The 16,407-nt window shown below is 42.5% G+C and overlaps 1 protein-coding gene across 1 annotated transcript in view; it reads left to right on the top strand.

Moving 5' to 3' along the window:
* LOC121559946 (GTPase IMAP family member 4-like) overlaps positions 1-11,035 on the top strand; it is a 32,866-nt gene extending 21,831 nt beyond the window's left edge. The window contains exon 3 of the mRNA XM_045215959.1: positions 10,005-11,035. Coding sequence (XP_045071894.1) covers positions 10,005-10,951 — 947 coding nt within the window. The 3' untranslated portion in view covers positions 10,952-11,035. The remainder of the gene's footprint in view (positions 1-10,004) is intronic.
* The last annotated feature ends 5,372 nt before the right edge of the window (positions 11,036-16,407 follow it).

Below are 16,407 nucleotides of genomic sequence, written 5' to 3'. Positions count from 1 at the left end.
GTTTGCCTCGCAGCATTGTGTTGCAGAGGCAGTTGCAGATCGTTCTGTGTGTTGCATACGTTGGATTTATCGAACGTATGCATCAAATTGTATGCGTAGACTTGACAGAAAGTAGAAAAATGTGAATGTAGAATTTTTGTTGCACACATATCCAGTAAAAATAATTGTGGGATTACATAATAAAAACAGTTTGACTGCAGAATTTTTTATTCATTTATTTGCCAAGTAGCATACATCTTATACAGTGGGGAAAAAAGTATTTAGTCAGCCACCAATTGTGCAAGTTCTCCCACTTAAAAAGATGAGAGAGGCCTGTAATTTTCATCATAGGTACACGTCAACTATGACAGACAAATTGAGAAAAGAAAATCCAGAAAAATCACATTGTAGGATTTTTAATGAATTTATTTGCAAATTATGGTGGAAAAGAAGTATTTGGTCACCTACAAACAAGCAAGATTTCTGGCTCTCACAGACCTGTAACTTCTTCTTTAAGAGGCTCCTCTGTCCTCCACTCGTTACCTGTATTAATGGCACCTGTTTGAACTTGTTATCAGTATAAAAGACACCTGTCCACAACCTCAAACAGTCACACTCCAAACTCCACTATGGCCAAGACCAAAGAGCTGTCAAAGGACACCAGAAACAAAAGTGTAGACCTGCACCAGGCTGGGAAGACTGAATCTGCAATAGGTAAGCAGCTTGGTTTGAAGAAATCAACTGTGGGAGCAATTATTAGGAAATGGAAGACATACAAGACCACTGATAATCTCCCTCGATCTGGGGCTCCACGCAAGATCTCACCCCGTGGGGTCAAAATGATCACAAGAACGGTGAGCAAAAAATCCCAGAACCACACGGGGGGACCTAGTGAATGACCTGCAGAGAGCTGGGACCAAAGTAACAAAGCCTACCATCAGTAACACATTACGCCGCCAGGGACTCAAATCCTGCAGTGCTAGACGTGTCCCCCCTGCTTAAGCCAGTACATGTCCAGGCCCGTCTGAAGTTTGCTAGAGTGCATCCAGAAGAGGATTGGGAGAATGTCATATGGTCAGATGAAACCAAAATATAACTTTTTGGTAAAAACTCAACTCGTTGTGTTTGGAGGACAAAGAATGCTGAGTTGCATCCAAAGAACACCATACCTACTGTGAAGCATGGGAGTGAACACATCATACTTTGGGGCTGTTTTTCTGCAAAGGGACCAGGACGACTGATCCGTGTAAAGGAAAGAATGAATGGGGCCATGTATCGTGAGATTTTGAGTGAAAACCTCCTTCCATCAGCAAGGGCATTGAAGATGAAACGTGGCTGGGTCTTTCAGCATGACAATGATCCCAAACACACCGCCCGGGCAACGAAGGAGTGGCTTCGTAAGAAGCATTTCAAGGTCCTGGAGTCTACAGATCTCAACCCCATAGAAAATCTTTGGAGGGAGTTGAAAGTCTGTGTTGCCCAGCGACAGCCCCAAAACATCACTGCTCTAGAGGAGATCTGCATGGAGGAATGGGCCAAAATACTAGCAACAGTGTGTGAAAACCTTGTGAAGACTTACAGAAAACGTTTGACCTGTGTCATTGCCAACAATAGGTATATAACAAAGTATTGAGAAACTTTTGTTATTGACCAAATACTTATTTTCCACCATAATTTGCAAATAAATTCATTAAAAATCCTACAATGTGATTTTCTGGATTTTTTTTCCTCATTTTGTCTGTCATAGTTGACGTGTACCTATGATGAAAATTACAGGCCTCTCTCATCTTTTTAAGTGGGAGAACTTGCACAATTGGTGGCTGACTAAATACTTTTTTTCCCCACTGTATATTCGATGACATGATAAAATTAATTGTGAGAGCCTATAATAAATTGTCAAGATAGCAGAGAGTAGGCTCTTTCAACAATGAGACCAACGTTGAGGAAGGTGGTCTTGATCGCGCTGTTGGGCCGGGACCAGCCCCGACGAAAGCGCAGGTCTGTGTGAGTCCAGAGATGGTTGAAGTCCCGAAAGCAGGCACGGGAGTTCCACCGTCTCATTCAAGAGCTTTGACTGTTTGGAGAGGAATTCCGAAGTTACTTTCATCTGGACAAAGGCCAGTTCGATCACCTGCTCCAGATGGTTGGAGCCAGGATCGCCCGGTTGGAAACCAACTACCGGGAGTCATTCAGCCCAGTTGAACGCCTGCCGATTTGTCTCCGGTAAGCTAAATTCAAGTGCATTTTTAAAGCCTTTGATACCGTAATTGATTAATATTAGATATATTTTATGTGCAACTAGCTAGCTAAAGGGTTCTCTAGTTAATAGCCCCTATGTGACATCAGATGTACTTTTACAGAATGTTCATTAGGACTATAACTTTTCCCAAAGTTGGTTTAAAATCATTTTTTTTATGATGCAATGTTACCAAATGAAAAGAAAGTTGGGGTGCCTTCTGCCCTGATGAAGATAGGGCTAGTCTTCTCCAGGATCCCTTGTTGTTCAAGACAGTTACAGTCACTAGCACATTAGAGGCTGCTGCCTATTGAAATCACTGGCCACTTTAAGAAATGGAACACTAGTCACTTTAATAATGTTTATATGTCTTGCACTACTCATCTCAGATGTATATACTGCATTCTATTCTATAATATTCTACTGTATTTTAGTCCATGCCGCTCTGTCATTACTTGTCCATATATGTATATATTCTTAAATCCCATTCCTTACTTAGTTTTGTGTGTATTGGGTATATGTTGTGAAATGGTTAGATATTACTTGTTAGATATTACTGCACTGTCGGAGCTAGAAGCACAAGCATTTCGCTACACCCGCTATAACATCTGCTAAACACGTGTATGTGACAAATACAATTTGATTTGATTTGATTTATGTTCACTAAATACTGCTTGTATAGTGTAGTTAGTGGCATACATATTGGAACAGTGCGGTAAAGTTGGTCATTCTTGCTGTTTACTCATGGAATTTGTATTTCAGATCAAAAGATGAATATGACAGGCAGATATTTAGACAGCAAACTATACATTTGCCTCATATTAATCCTTTGATCTGAAATACCAATTAGCCTACATGAGTATACTGTAAAAATGACCTGCTTTTACTTCACTGTCGCAATACTTATGACACTGCCTGTGTTGTGTGGGGGAAAAAACGTACCATTGAACTCGGCTTCGAAAAGCTGCTGATGAATTTTAACCTTGACTGCTGCTTTTCTTTGCCGAGGCAGCCTCTTCAGGGTTGGCATGGCAACGAGGATCTCTTCATCCTCCTCCCTGTGAGCATCAGGTTGGCTGCATCCCTCTCGACGGCTTGGAGGAGCCTCTGCTGAAATGAGTTGAGTGGATCCGGGGACTGGTACCTCCGATGATGACGCCTGGTGTGACGTTGTTCCTCTTCCTGTCTCTCCCCGTTTGTCTCCACGGCCACATCCTGTTCAACGAGGTCCTCACTGGTCACTTCCGGGTCATACTAATCTCAGGTGGTCCTAGATCCAGAGGTGCTTCCTCTATTTCATCATCTTCCATGGCTGCACCGGTGGAGGTCATACTTGTGGATGACATAGAGGGTCTGGCTGTAAAATTGCCACTCGTTGCCCTAGGCACAATAACTGGATCCAGAAAGGAAAGAATGTGGCAGAAGCTCCAAGGCCGCTGGCCTGAAGCTGCTGGCCTGAAGCTGCTGACCTGAAGCCGCTGACCTGAAGCTGCTGGCCTGAAGCCGCTGACCTGAAGCTGCTGACCTGAAGCTGCTGACCCAGACCTCTCTTCTTCTCTTTCTCTTTCCTTCTCTCTCTGACACCTTCTCCACTTCCTCCTACAGTCTTCTTCTACATAGACATGAAGATGATGAGCCAAACCATCACCTAGCATAACTACAGTTATTAGATAGCTATCATGGACATGTCACCTACCATAAACACAGACACACACAGATACACACAGACACACACAGACACACACAGACACACAGAGACACACAGGGTTATCTGACCAAATGATCAGAGGTAGTATCTACCACCATTTATATTACTATTTATCTCACATACACACTCACACTCTCTCACATACACACTCACACTCTCTCACATACACACTCACACTCTCTCACATACACACTCACACTCTCTCACATACACACTCACACTCTCTCACATACACACTCACACTCTCTCACACACACACTCACACTCTCTGACATACACACTCACACTATCTGACATACACACTCACACAATCTCACATACACACTCACACTATCTGACATACACACTCACACTCTTTCAAACATGATTACTTGGCCAAGTTATCAGGGGTAGTAACTAGCATAACTTATATTACTATTTCTCTTTCACACACACACACCTCATTGGCTAGGTTAGCTAGCTAGGTTAGCTAGCTAGCTAACTAGCCACATCTAGCACAAGCTCACTACTAAACTGACCTGGAAATCCTACTATCGTGGACACTCGTCTCCAAGCAGCATTTTTTGTGTGTCCCTGTAGCTGTCAGCAGTTGTGTCAAAAAGACACGGTTTTGAGGATACTGCAAAAATTATTCTCTAACCGCATGTGACCGTCTGCAACACGTGTGTAGATACCTGCATTCAGTATAATTGCGTAGCTGTGCAAAATGTTATGCAGCATTGATGCAATGACGCAGCCAGTTGTGTTAGAAGCGTTAATCATTTAGAATATGCTGCATTGTTTACACAGAATAAACAGAACAGAAGAAGCATAGAAAATAGAACAGAATAACAGAACAGACTGTTTCACAATAAACTATGAGTCTACTGATGCACCCGTGCGTCAATCTAAGTAACATCATAAAAAATCCCCATCACAATCCATCAGTTTAAGCAGAATATACTGTGTGTGTTTTTTGGCATGGGCTGCTTCTCAATCTACCACAATCTGTTTATTCAGTTCTATGTTTATTGTGTTATATATTTATTCTGTTATTGTGTTCTATGTTCTATGTTGATTCTGTTCTATGTTGATTCTGTTCTATGTTGATTCTGTTCTGTGTTGATTCTGTTCTATGTTGATACTGTTCTGTGTTGATTCTGTTCTGTGTTATTGTGTTCTATGTTGATTCTGTTCTGTGTTGATTCTGTTCTATGTTGATTCTGTTCTGTGTTGATTATGTTCTATGTTGATTATGTTCTGTCTCTATTTCGGCCTTCCGCATCTGCGGTGGTGGAAGGTGGCCGAGCTACAGCGGTGTTTGTCAGACCATGAGGCATTGTGGAAATCGGCCTTCTCACTAAAACGTCTGTAGCGTCCGAACGGTTTGGCCCACAAACGATGGTGTTCTTCGTTTTGCTCTACGACCCCCACAGTGTTATGAGACTGGTCTGAAGTCAGTACCACAGTGTTATGAGACTGGTCTGAAGTCAGTACCACAGTGTTATGAGACTGGTCTGAAGTCAGTACCACAGTGTTATGAGACTGGTCTGAAGTCAGTACCACAGTGTTATGAGACTGGTCTGAAGTCAGTACCACCGATGTGCCAACTTCTGTCTGTAGCGTCTGAACGGTTTGGGCTACACACTAATATGACCCCACTATGGAAAGGGGAGATTCTCACAGGCACGATGGTATGTGACAGGACTCATCTGAAGTAACTGGTACCATTAAAAAAATGAATGGAAGTATGTAGGTTGGTATGTGGTTAAATATGTGTCCATATCTTCTAGATATAGGAAAGACCCCTATGAATTAACCCTGATGCTTGTCCAGTAGGGGTGCATCTCAATAGTCTGCCTTGGCTTCTTAACATTTTCTGTCTCCTTTCCTTCATCTGATTTCGGGCAAATCTGACCACGACTCCATTTTGCTTCTCCCTTCCTATAGGCAGAAACTCAAACAGGAAGTACCCGTGCTAAGGACTATTCAACGCTGGTCTGACCAATCGGAATCCACGCTTCAAGATTGTTTTGATCACGCAGACTGGGATATATTCCGGGTAGCTTCTGGAAATAATTATAACGAATACACTGAAACGGTGACTGAGTTTATCAGGAAGTGTATAGGTGATTTTGTGCCCTCTGTGACTATTAAAACCTTCCCTAACCAGAAACCGTGGATAGATGGCAGTATTCGCGCTAATCTGAAAGCGCGAACCACCGCATTCAACCATGGCAAGGTGACTGGGAATATGGCAGAATACAAACAGTGTAGCTACTCACTCCTCAAGGCAATTAAACTGGCAAAACATCAGTATAGAGACAAAGTGGAGTCGCAATTCAACGGCTCAGACACGAGACATATGTGGCAGGGTCTACAGACAATCACGGACTACAAAAGGAAAACCAGCCACGTCGCCGACACCGACGTCTCGCTTCCAGACAAGCTAAACACCTTCTTCGCCCGCTTTGAGGATAACACAGTGCCACTGACGAGGCCCACTACCAAGGACTGTGGCCTCTCCTTCTCCATGGCTGACGTGATTAAGACATTTAAGCATGTTAACCCCCGCAAGGCTGCCGGCCCAGACGGCATCCCTAGCCGCGTCCTCAGAGCATGCGCAGACCAGCTGGCTGGTGTGTTTATGGACATATTCAATCTCTCCCTTTCCCAGTCTGCTGTTCCCACATGCTTCAAGATGGCCACCATTGTTCCTGTAACCAAGAAAGCAAAGGTAACTGAACTAAATGACTATCGCCCTGTAGCACTCACCTCTGTCATCATGAAGTGCTTTGAGAGACTAGTCAAGGATCATATCACCTCTACCTTACCTGTCACCCTAGACCCACTTCAATTTGCTTACCGCCCCAATAGATCCACAGTCGATGCAATCGCCATCACACTGCACACTGCCCTATCCAATCTGGACAAGAGGAATACCTATGTAAGAATGCTGTTCATTGACTATAGCTCAGCATTCAACACCATAGTACCCTCCAAGCTCATCATTAAGCTCGAGGCCCTGGGTCTGAACCCCGCCGTGTGCAACTGGGTCCTGGACTTCCTGATGGGCCGCCCCCAGGTGGTGAAGGTAGGAAACAACATCTCCACTTCGCTGATCCTCAACACTGGGGCCCCACAAGGGTGCATGCTCAGCCCCCTCCTGTACTCCCTGTTCACCCATGACTGCATGGCCAAGCACTCTTCCAACTCAATCATCAAGTTTGCAGATGACACAACAGTAGTAGGCTTGATTACCAACAATGACGAGACCGCCTACAGGGAGGAGGTGAGGGCTCTGGGAGTGTGGTGCCAGGAAAATAACCTCTCACTCAATAACCTCTCACTCAACAAAACGAGGGCCGTCGTGGTATCGGCTTGAGGGGGGATATAAACGGCTATAACGGAGGAAAATGATCTTGGGAGATAATACGGTCTGCTTCTGATCGTGAGGTATTATAGGTCGGGTGAACAAAAGGGCTTGAGTTCCTGTATGTTACTACAATTACACCATAAGTCGTTAATCATTAAACACACACCTCTGCCCTTCTGCTTCCCGGAGAGATATTTATTCCTATCTGCGCGATGAACTGAGAATCCCTCTGGCTGGTCCGATTCCGACAGAGTATCCCGAGAGAGCCATGTTTCCGTGAATACGTTTGTTACAGGCCCTGATGTCTCTCTGGAAAGAAGTCCTTGCCCTGATCTCATCAACTTTATTATCCAAAGACTGAACATTAGCGAGTAATATACTTGGAAGCGGTGGGTGGTGTATGAGCCTCCTAAGTCGAACCAGCAGGCCGCCTCGAGTGCCTCTCCTCCGCCAGCGATGTTTTGGATCGGCCTCTGGAAACAGTTCAATTGCTCTGGGGAGAGCGAACAAAGGATTTGGGGAAGTCGTATTCCTGGTCGTAATGCTGGTTCTTCTGGTGAGTTACCGCCGCTCTGATATCCAATAGTTCTTCCCGGCTGTATATAATGACACAAAATATTTCCTTAGTTATTAATGTAAAAAAGAACACATAAAAAACGAATACTGCAAAGTTTCCTAAGAGCTAGCCGCGAGGCCGCCATCTCCGTCGGCGCCATCTTCACAAGATGAATTAGATTAGATTAGAAGAACATTAGAAGACATAAGCAACTAATACCCTGAGTGCCAGTCTGTTTGTACTATCATTCCAACTCATTGTCATGGCTTGATAGTGAGAAACAGAGTTGGCAAGAGCACAAACAGATCTGGGACCATGATGCTTCAGCCTTTCAGTAAAAATATATGAAAAACGTTTCATTCTTAAATTCCTCTTGTTAAAGTAAGCTACATAGCACCATCTGCAGTAAGATATGTACCAGTGGAACCTTTAGCAGGACCATCATGGTGAATTATTGGAAATGTTGCTACTTCTGTAACTAAATCATAGTAATACTGCAGTTACAGTTGCAGTAATTAATATTGGCACCGTTGCACGATTCCATCTTCTTTCTAAATAACTTGAAATTGAAAAACCTTTTGGTGTTCACACTTGTATTTTTTTTATTAACAACAGCACAGGACCCCAAAAAAAGTATCTGAACTCGAATTGAGATTCAATAAATGACCTGGACTGAATTATTCAGAATTGAAATTAATTAATTTGTTTGGAGGCAATTGATTCTCGTTTAATGTGTAATTTATCTCACCTTTGGGAAGTTGCAGGTGCCTACAGGTTTTGAAAAGAGAAAACAGAACATTCTGCTCCATTGCACATTGTGCGTGCCTTTCCAAATCATGTCCAATCAATTGAATTTACAACAGGTGAACTCCAATCAAGTTGTAGAAACATCTCAAGGCCATAAAGGTCTGATTGGTGGAGTGCTGTAAGGCTGTAACGTAACAAAATATGGAGAAAAAAAGTCTGAATACTTTCCGAATGCACTGCAATGCTATATCTACAGTTTCTCTTTCCCTGTTAGGAAACATGCTTAGACATGTTGATGGCGTCAAAACAACAGCAAAATACATTCCATGCAGCGATGGTAAAAGACAAGATAGGTATCTAAAGAGAAAGAAGGATAGACATCGGCTCAGGAGGGACGTGTCACAAATGGCACTATATTCCCTTTATTGTGCACTACTTTTGACCAGGGCCCTAGTGCACTATAAAGGGAATAGGGTGCCATTTGGGAAGAAACCCACGTGTTCCTCCCACAACACAATCCTCCTTCTTAAAGGCAAGAGACTGAAGCATTCAGCTTCTCCTGGACATCTGTGAGGCGGAGAAGAGAGCTGAAGTACCTTTCGTGGGATGAACGTCAGTCATCATACAAGCATGGAAGATGATCATAGTGAGTACTTAATTACAGCTTTATAACATATGTATTATATGATGTAATTTACTTAAACATTTAGAAAAGTTCCATTAATTAAGAAAAACTGTACAGCTGTCAATCTGAACCTGATATACAATTAGTATACTATGTAATCCTTGAATCAATGTTGCATAGATACTAGGACAAAACATTTCATTTCAGGTTCTGTAGATGGAGTATACATAGGTGAAAGATCCACAACAATAGGTGTTTCATCACCCTCTCTCATAGAGACTGACAGCCATGCAGCTAAGATAACAATTGTATTGGACAAATAAAACTAGTGATGCAATAGCTAGGCTTCACTGTTGCTGTAAGCTGAATATGGTCCCTGTGAATCTAATTGAATGACTTTAGTAACTGATAATGATGTCACTGTGAATCTAATTGAATGACTTTAGTAAGTGATAATGATGTCACTGTGAATCTAATTGAATGACTTTAGTAACTGATAATGATGTCACTGTGAATCTAATTGAATGACTTTAGTAACTGATAATGATGTCACTGTGAATCTAATTGAATGACTTTAGTAAGTGATAATGATGTCACTGTGAATCTAATTGAATGACTTTAGTAACTGATAATGATGTCACTGTGAATCTAATTGAATGACTTTAGTAACTGATAATTATGTCACTGTGAATCTAATTTAATGGCTTTAGTAACTGATAATGATGTCACTGTGAATCTAATTGAATGACTTTAGTAACTGATAATCATGAAACTGCATTACATTTTCTATTTCCACAGATTCAGAGCAGCCGTCTGATCTGAGGATAGTTCTGGTGGGTAAGACTGGAGCAGGGAAGAGTTCAACAGGAAACACCATCCTGTGGAAAGATGCCTTTACAGAAGAGGCCTCCCTTGTGTCTGTAACTGAAAAATGTGAGAAACAGAGTGGAGTGGTGGGTGGGAGTAGGATTGATGTCATCGACACCCCAGGACTCTTTGACACAACCATGTCTCAAGAAGAGATGAAAAGTGAAATAGTCAGGTGTATAGAAATGTCAGTCCCAGGACCTCACGCCTTCCTGCTGGTGATCAGACTGGGGAGGTTCACAGAGGAGGAGAGGAACACTGTGAAGTGGATCCAGGAGAACTTTGGAGAAGAATCCTTAAAGTACACCATCATTCTGTTCACTGGTAAAGATCAATTGAAGGGGAAAACAGTTGAAGAGTGTCTGAAACCTTGTTTTTCAGTTCGGGAACTGATCCAAAGTTGTTGGGGAAGGTACCATTGTCTCAATAATGATCAGAGGGATGATCGTGTTCAGGTCACACAGCTGCTGAGGAAGATAGAAGAGATGGTAAAGATGAATGGAGGAGAGCACTACACCAATGAGATGTACCAGGAGGTTCAGAGAAAATTGAGAGAAGAGGAGAAGAGGATGAGAGAGGAGAGGGAGAAAGAGAGGAGGAGAAAGGAGGAGGAGATACGGGAGCAAGAAAGGAGGGGACGGGAGGAAGAAAATAAGAGACGGGAGGAAGAAAAGAGGAGACAGCAAAGAGCAAGAAGAGAAAATATTGCGATAGGTTTAACTTCAGCAGCAGCTGCTGGGGCAGTAGTAGCTGGGACTACAGTACTTGTTGCTGCTGGAGCAGCAGTGGCCGTGATAGCAGGACCAGTTCTGTTGGTTGGGGGAGCTGTATCTGGTATAGCAGCTATTGCTATTTTGGTAAAGAAGAGAAGACAGTAAAAAGCAGTAGTACCACAGATGGAAATTAGCTACTGTATTCAGAAGCTAGTAGAATACTTACAATATTAATGTTGAGCATTATGGTCCTCGATGAATTAATAAACACATGAAGTGATCAATATTAGCATGTATACAGCAGGTGATTAAAAATAATACAATCAGATCAAACTTTTTTGTATTATTTAATTAATCTATTTGTGATTCAAAAAGGGTTAAAGAGGTAAACTTCTAATGTACATGGAAATATGAAAAATATGTCAGTAGACTATTGTGTTTTCAATCCTCTAGGATTTTTAATGTATGTATTGTACTCGTCTAAGGCAACTTTATATGTATTTTACATTTGTCAATTAAAATCAATTCATTCCTTAATTCATTCTTCATTAATTCATACTGTAAGTGGGTAGTTCTACCAATTTGCTGCTTTTGAGAAGTGAAACTTCAATCCACCAAAAAATTAAACTTTCAAGAGGTAAAAAATCATATACAAAAAAAATAAAATAACTACAAATAATAATTACAATAATATACAGGGCCTTCGAAAGGTATTCAGACCCCTTGACTTTTTCCACATTTTGTTACACATTTTTCTATCTCACTTTTGAGGACTGAAGTTCATCCCACGAAAGGTACTTCAGCTCTCTTCTCCGCCTCACAGATGTCCAGGTGAAGTTGAATGCTTCAGTCTCTTGCCTTTAAGAAGGAGGATTGTGTTGTGGGAGGAACACGTGGGTTTCTTCCCAAATGGCACCCTATTCCCTTTATAGTGCACTAGGGCCCTGGTCAAAAGTAGTGCACAATAAAGGGAATATGATGCCATTTGTGACACGTCCCTCCTGAGCCGATGTCTATCCTTCTTTCACTTTCGATACCTATCATGTCTTTTACCATCGCTGCATGGAATGACTTCTTTCCAGAAAGACATCAGAGCCTGTAACATACTTTTTTCACGGAAACATGTCTCTCTTGGGATACTCTGTCGGAATCAGACCAGCCAGAGGGATTTTCAGTTCATCGCGCAGATAGGAATAAATAACTCTCCGGGAAGCAGAAGGGCAGAGGTGTGTGTTTCATGATTAACGACTTATGGTGTAATTGTAGTAACATACAGGAACTCAAACCCTTTTGTTCACCCGACCTAGAATACCTCACAATCAAAAGCAGACCGTATTATCTCCCAAGATAATTTTTCTCTGTTATAGCCACGGCCGTTTATATCCCCCCTCAAGCCGATACCACGATGGCCCTCAAAGAACTTCACTGGACTTTATGCAAACTGGAAACCACATATCCTGAGGCTACATTTACTGTAGCTGGGGATTTTAACAAAGCTAATTTGAGGACTAGGCTGCCGAAGTTCTATCAACATACCGACTGTAGTGCTCACCGAAGTCTGATGTCTCTGGCTCCTTTAGTAGAGGAACTGTAGTAGACATAAAACAATACATTCATGTCTAATTGTATATCAGGTTCAGGTTGACAGCTGTACAGTTATTCTTAATCAATGGAACTTTTCAAAATGTTTAAGTAAATCACATCATATAAAACCTATTTTATAAAGCTGTTATTAAGTACTCACTACGATCATCTTCCATGCTTGTTTTTTCTATCTCACGTTTGAGGACTGATGTTCATCCCACGAAAGGTACTTCAGCTCTCTTCTCCGCCTCACAGATGTCCAGGTGAAGCTGAGTGCTTCAGTCTCTTGCCTTTAAGAAGGAGGATTGTGTTGTGGGAGGAACACGTGGGTTTCTTCCCAAATGGCACCCTATTCACTTTATAGTGCACTAGGGCCCTGGTCAAACGTAGTGCACAATAAAGGGAATATGATGCCATTTGTGACACGTCCCTCCTGAGCCGATGTCTATCCTTCTTTCTCTTTAGATACCTATCTTGTCTTTTACCATCGCTGCATGGAATGTATTTTGCTGTTGTTTTGACGCCATCAACATGTCTAAGCATGTTTCCTAACAGGGAAAGGGACACTGTAGATACCTGACATGATGATAAGATTCAAACAGTCATGAGATTATTCAGGTCAGGTTCACTCGGAAAGTATTCAGACCCCTTGACTTTTTCCACATTTTATTACATTACAGCCTTATTCTATAATGGATTAAATCGTTTTTTCCCCCCTCAGCAATCTACACACAATACCCCATAATGACGAAGCGAAAACAGTTTTTCATAATTTTTTGCTAATTAAGAATAAAATAAAAACAGAAATACCTTTTTTACATAAGTATTCAGACCCTTTGCTATGAGACTCAAAATTGAGCTCAGGTGCATCCTGTTTCCATTGATCATCCTTGAGATGTTTCTACAACTTGATTTGAGTCCAGTTGTGGTACATTCAATTGATTGGACATGATTTGGAAAGGCACACACCTGTCTATATAAGGTTCCACAGTTGACAGTTTGAAGAAATTGTCCATAAAGCTCAGAGACAGGATTGTGTCGAGGCACAGATCTGTGAAAGGGTACCAAAAATTGTCTGCAGCATTGAAGGTCCCCAAGAACACAGTGGCCTCCATCAGTCTGAAATGGAATAAGTTTGGAGCCACCAAGATTCTTCCTAGAGTTGGCCGCCAAACTGAGCAATCGGGAGAGAAGGGCCTTGGTCAGGTAGGTGACCAAGAACCCTATGGTCACTCTGACAGAGCTCCAGAGTTTCTCTGTGGAGATGGGAGAAACTTCCAGAAGGACAACCATCTCTGCAGCACTCCACCAATCAGGCCTTTATGGTAGAGTGGCCAGACGGAAGCCACTCCTCAGTAAAAGGCACATGACAGCCCGCTTGGAGTTCGCCAAAAGGCACCTAAAGGACTCTCAGACCATGAGAAACAAGATTCTCTGGACTTATGAAATCAAGATTGAACTCTTTGGCCTGAATGCCAAGCGTCACGTCTGGAGGAAACCTGTTACCATCCCTACGGTGAAGCATGGTGGTAGCAGCATCATGCTGTGGGGATCTTTTTCAGCGGCAGGGACTGGGATACTAGTCAGGATCGAGGGAGAGATGAACTGAGCAAAGTACAGAGAGATCCTCGATTAAAACCTGCTCCAGAGCGCTCAGGACCTCAGACTGGGGCGAAGGTTCACCTTCCAACAGGACAACGACCCTAAGCACACAGCCAAGAAATTCGCAGGAGTGGCTTCGGGACAAGTCTCTGAATGTCCTTGAGTGGCCCAGCCAGAGCCCGGACTTGAACCCAATCGAACATCTCTGGAGAGACTTGAAAATAGCTGTGCAGCAACGCTCCTCATCCAACCTGACAAAGCTTGAGAGGATCTGCAGAGAAGAATGGGAGAAACTCCACAAATACAGGTGTGCCAAGCTTGTAGCGTCATACCCAAGAAGACTTGAGGATGTAATTGCTGCCAAAGATGCTTCAACGATGTACTGAGTAAAGTGTCTGAATACTTATGTAAATGTGATATATACAGTGGGGGAAAAAGTGTTTAGTCAGCCACCAATTGTGCAAGTTCTCCCACTTAAAAAGATGAGAGAGGCCTGTAATTTTCATCATAGGTACACGTCAACTATGACAGACAAATTGAGAAAAGAAAATCCAGAAAATCACATTGTAGGATTTGTAATGAATTTATTTGCAAATTATGGTGGAAAATAAGTATTTGGTCACCTACAAACAAGCAAGATTTATGGCTCTCACAGACCTGTAACTTCTTCTTTAAGAGGCTCCTCTGTCCTCCACTCGTTAACTGTATTAATGGCACCTGTTTGAACTTGTTATCAGTATAAAAGACACCTGTCCACAACCTCAAACAGTCACACTCCAAACTCCACTATGGCCAAGACCAAAGAGCTGTCAAAGGACACCAGAAACAAAATTGTAGACCCGCACCAGGCTGGGAAGACTGAATCTGCAATAGGTAAGCAGCTTGGTTTGAAGAAATCAACTGTGGGAGCAATTATTAGGAAATGGAAGACATACAAGACCACTGATAATCTCCCTCGATCTGGGTCTCCACGCAAGATCTCACCCCGTGGGGTCAAAATGATCACAAGAATGGTGAGCAAAATCCCAGAACCACACGGGGGGACCTAGTGAATGACCTGCAGAGAGCTGGGACCAAAGTAACAAAGCCTACCATCAGTAACACACTACGCCACCAGGGACTCAAATCCTGCAGTGCCAGACGTGTCCCCCTGCTTAAGCCAGTACATGTCCAGGCCCCGTCTGAAGTTTGCTAGAGTGCATTTGGATGATCAAGAGGATTGGGGAGAATGTCATATGGTCAGATGAAACCAAAATATAACTTTTTGGTAAAAAACTCAACTCGTCGTGTTTGGAGGACAAAGAATGCTGAGTTGCATCCAAAGAACACCATACCTACTGTGAAGCATGGGGTGGAAACATCATGCTTTGGGGCTGTTTTTCTGCAAAGGGACCAGGACGACTGATCCGTAAAGGAAAGAATGAATGGGGCCATGTATCGTGAGATTTTGAGTGAAAACCTCCTTCCATCAGCAAGGGCATTGAAGATGAACGTGGCTGGGTCTTTCAGCATGACAATGATCCCAAACACACCGCCCGGGCAACGAAGGAGTGGCTTCGTAAGAAGCATTTCAAGGTCCTGGAGTGGCCTAGCCAGTCTCCAGATCTCAACCCCATAGAAAATCTTTGGAGGGTGTTGAAAGTCCGTGTTGCCCAGCGACAGCCCCAAAACATCACTGCTCTAGAGGAGATCTGCATGGAGGAATGGGCCAAAATACCAGCAACAGTGTGTGAAAACCTTGTGAAGACTTACAGAAAACGTTTGACCTGTGTCATTGCCAACAAAGGGTATATAACAAAGTATTGAGTAACTTTTGTTATTGACCAAATACTTATTTTCCACCATAATTTGCAAATAAATTCATTAAAAATCCTACAATGTGATTTTCTGGAAAAAAAATTATCATTTTGTCTGTCATAGTTGACGTGTACCTATGATGAAAATTACAGGCCTCTCTCATCTTTTTAAGTGGGAGAACTTGCACAATTGGTGGCTGACTAAATACTTTTTTTCCCCACTGTATATATTAAAAAATATATATAAATTAGCAAAAAATTCTAAAAACGTATTTTTGCTTCGTCATTATGGGGTATTTTGTGTAGATTGATGAGGGGAAAAAACTATTTAATCAATTTTAGAATAAGGTTGTAACGTAACAAAATGTGGAAAAAGTAAATGGATCTGAATACTTTCTGAAGGCATGGTATAGGTGTCACGATCGTTGGCCCAGCGTCGTCCAGGGTAGGGGAGGGAATGGCCGGCAGGGATGTAGAGCATGGCGTTTGCAACGCCAGGGTTGTGGGTTCAATTCCCATGGGGGGCCAGTATGAAAAAAAAAAAAAGATAATGTAAGTCGCTCTGGATAAGAGCGTCTGCTAAATGACTAAAATGTAAATGTAAATTAACGAGAAGGACCAAGGCGCAGCGCGATATGC

The sequence above is a fragment of the Coregonus clupeaformis genome, unplaced genomic scaffold (assembly GCF_020615455.1).
Source record: "Coregonus clupeaformis isolate EN_2021a unplaced genomic scaffold, ASM2061545v1 scaf0567, whole genome shotgun sequence".
Lineage (NCBI taxonomy): Eukaryota > Metazoa > Chordata > Actinopteri > Salmoniformes > Salmonidae > Coregonus > Coregonus clupeaformis.
This window is presented reverse-complemented; position numbering and strand designations above follow the sequence as displayed.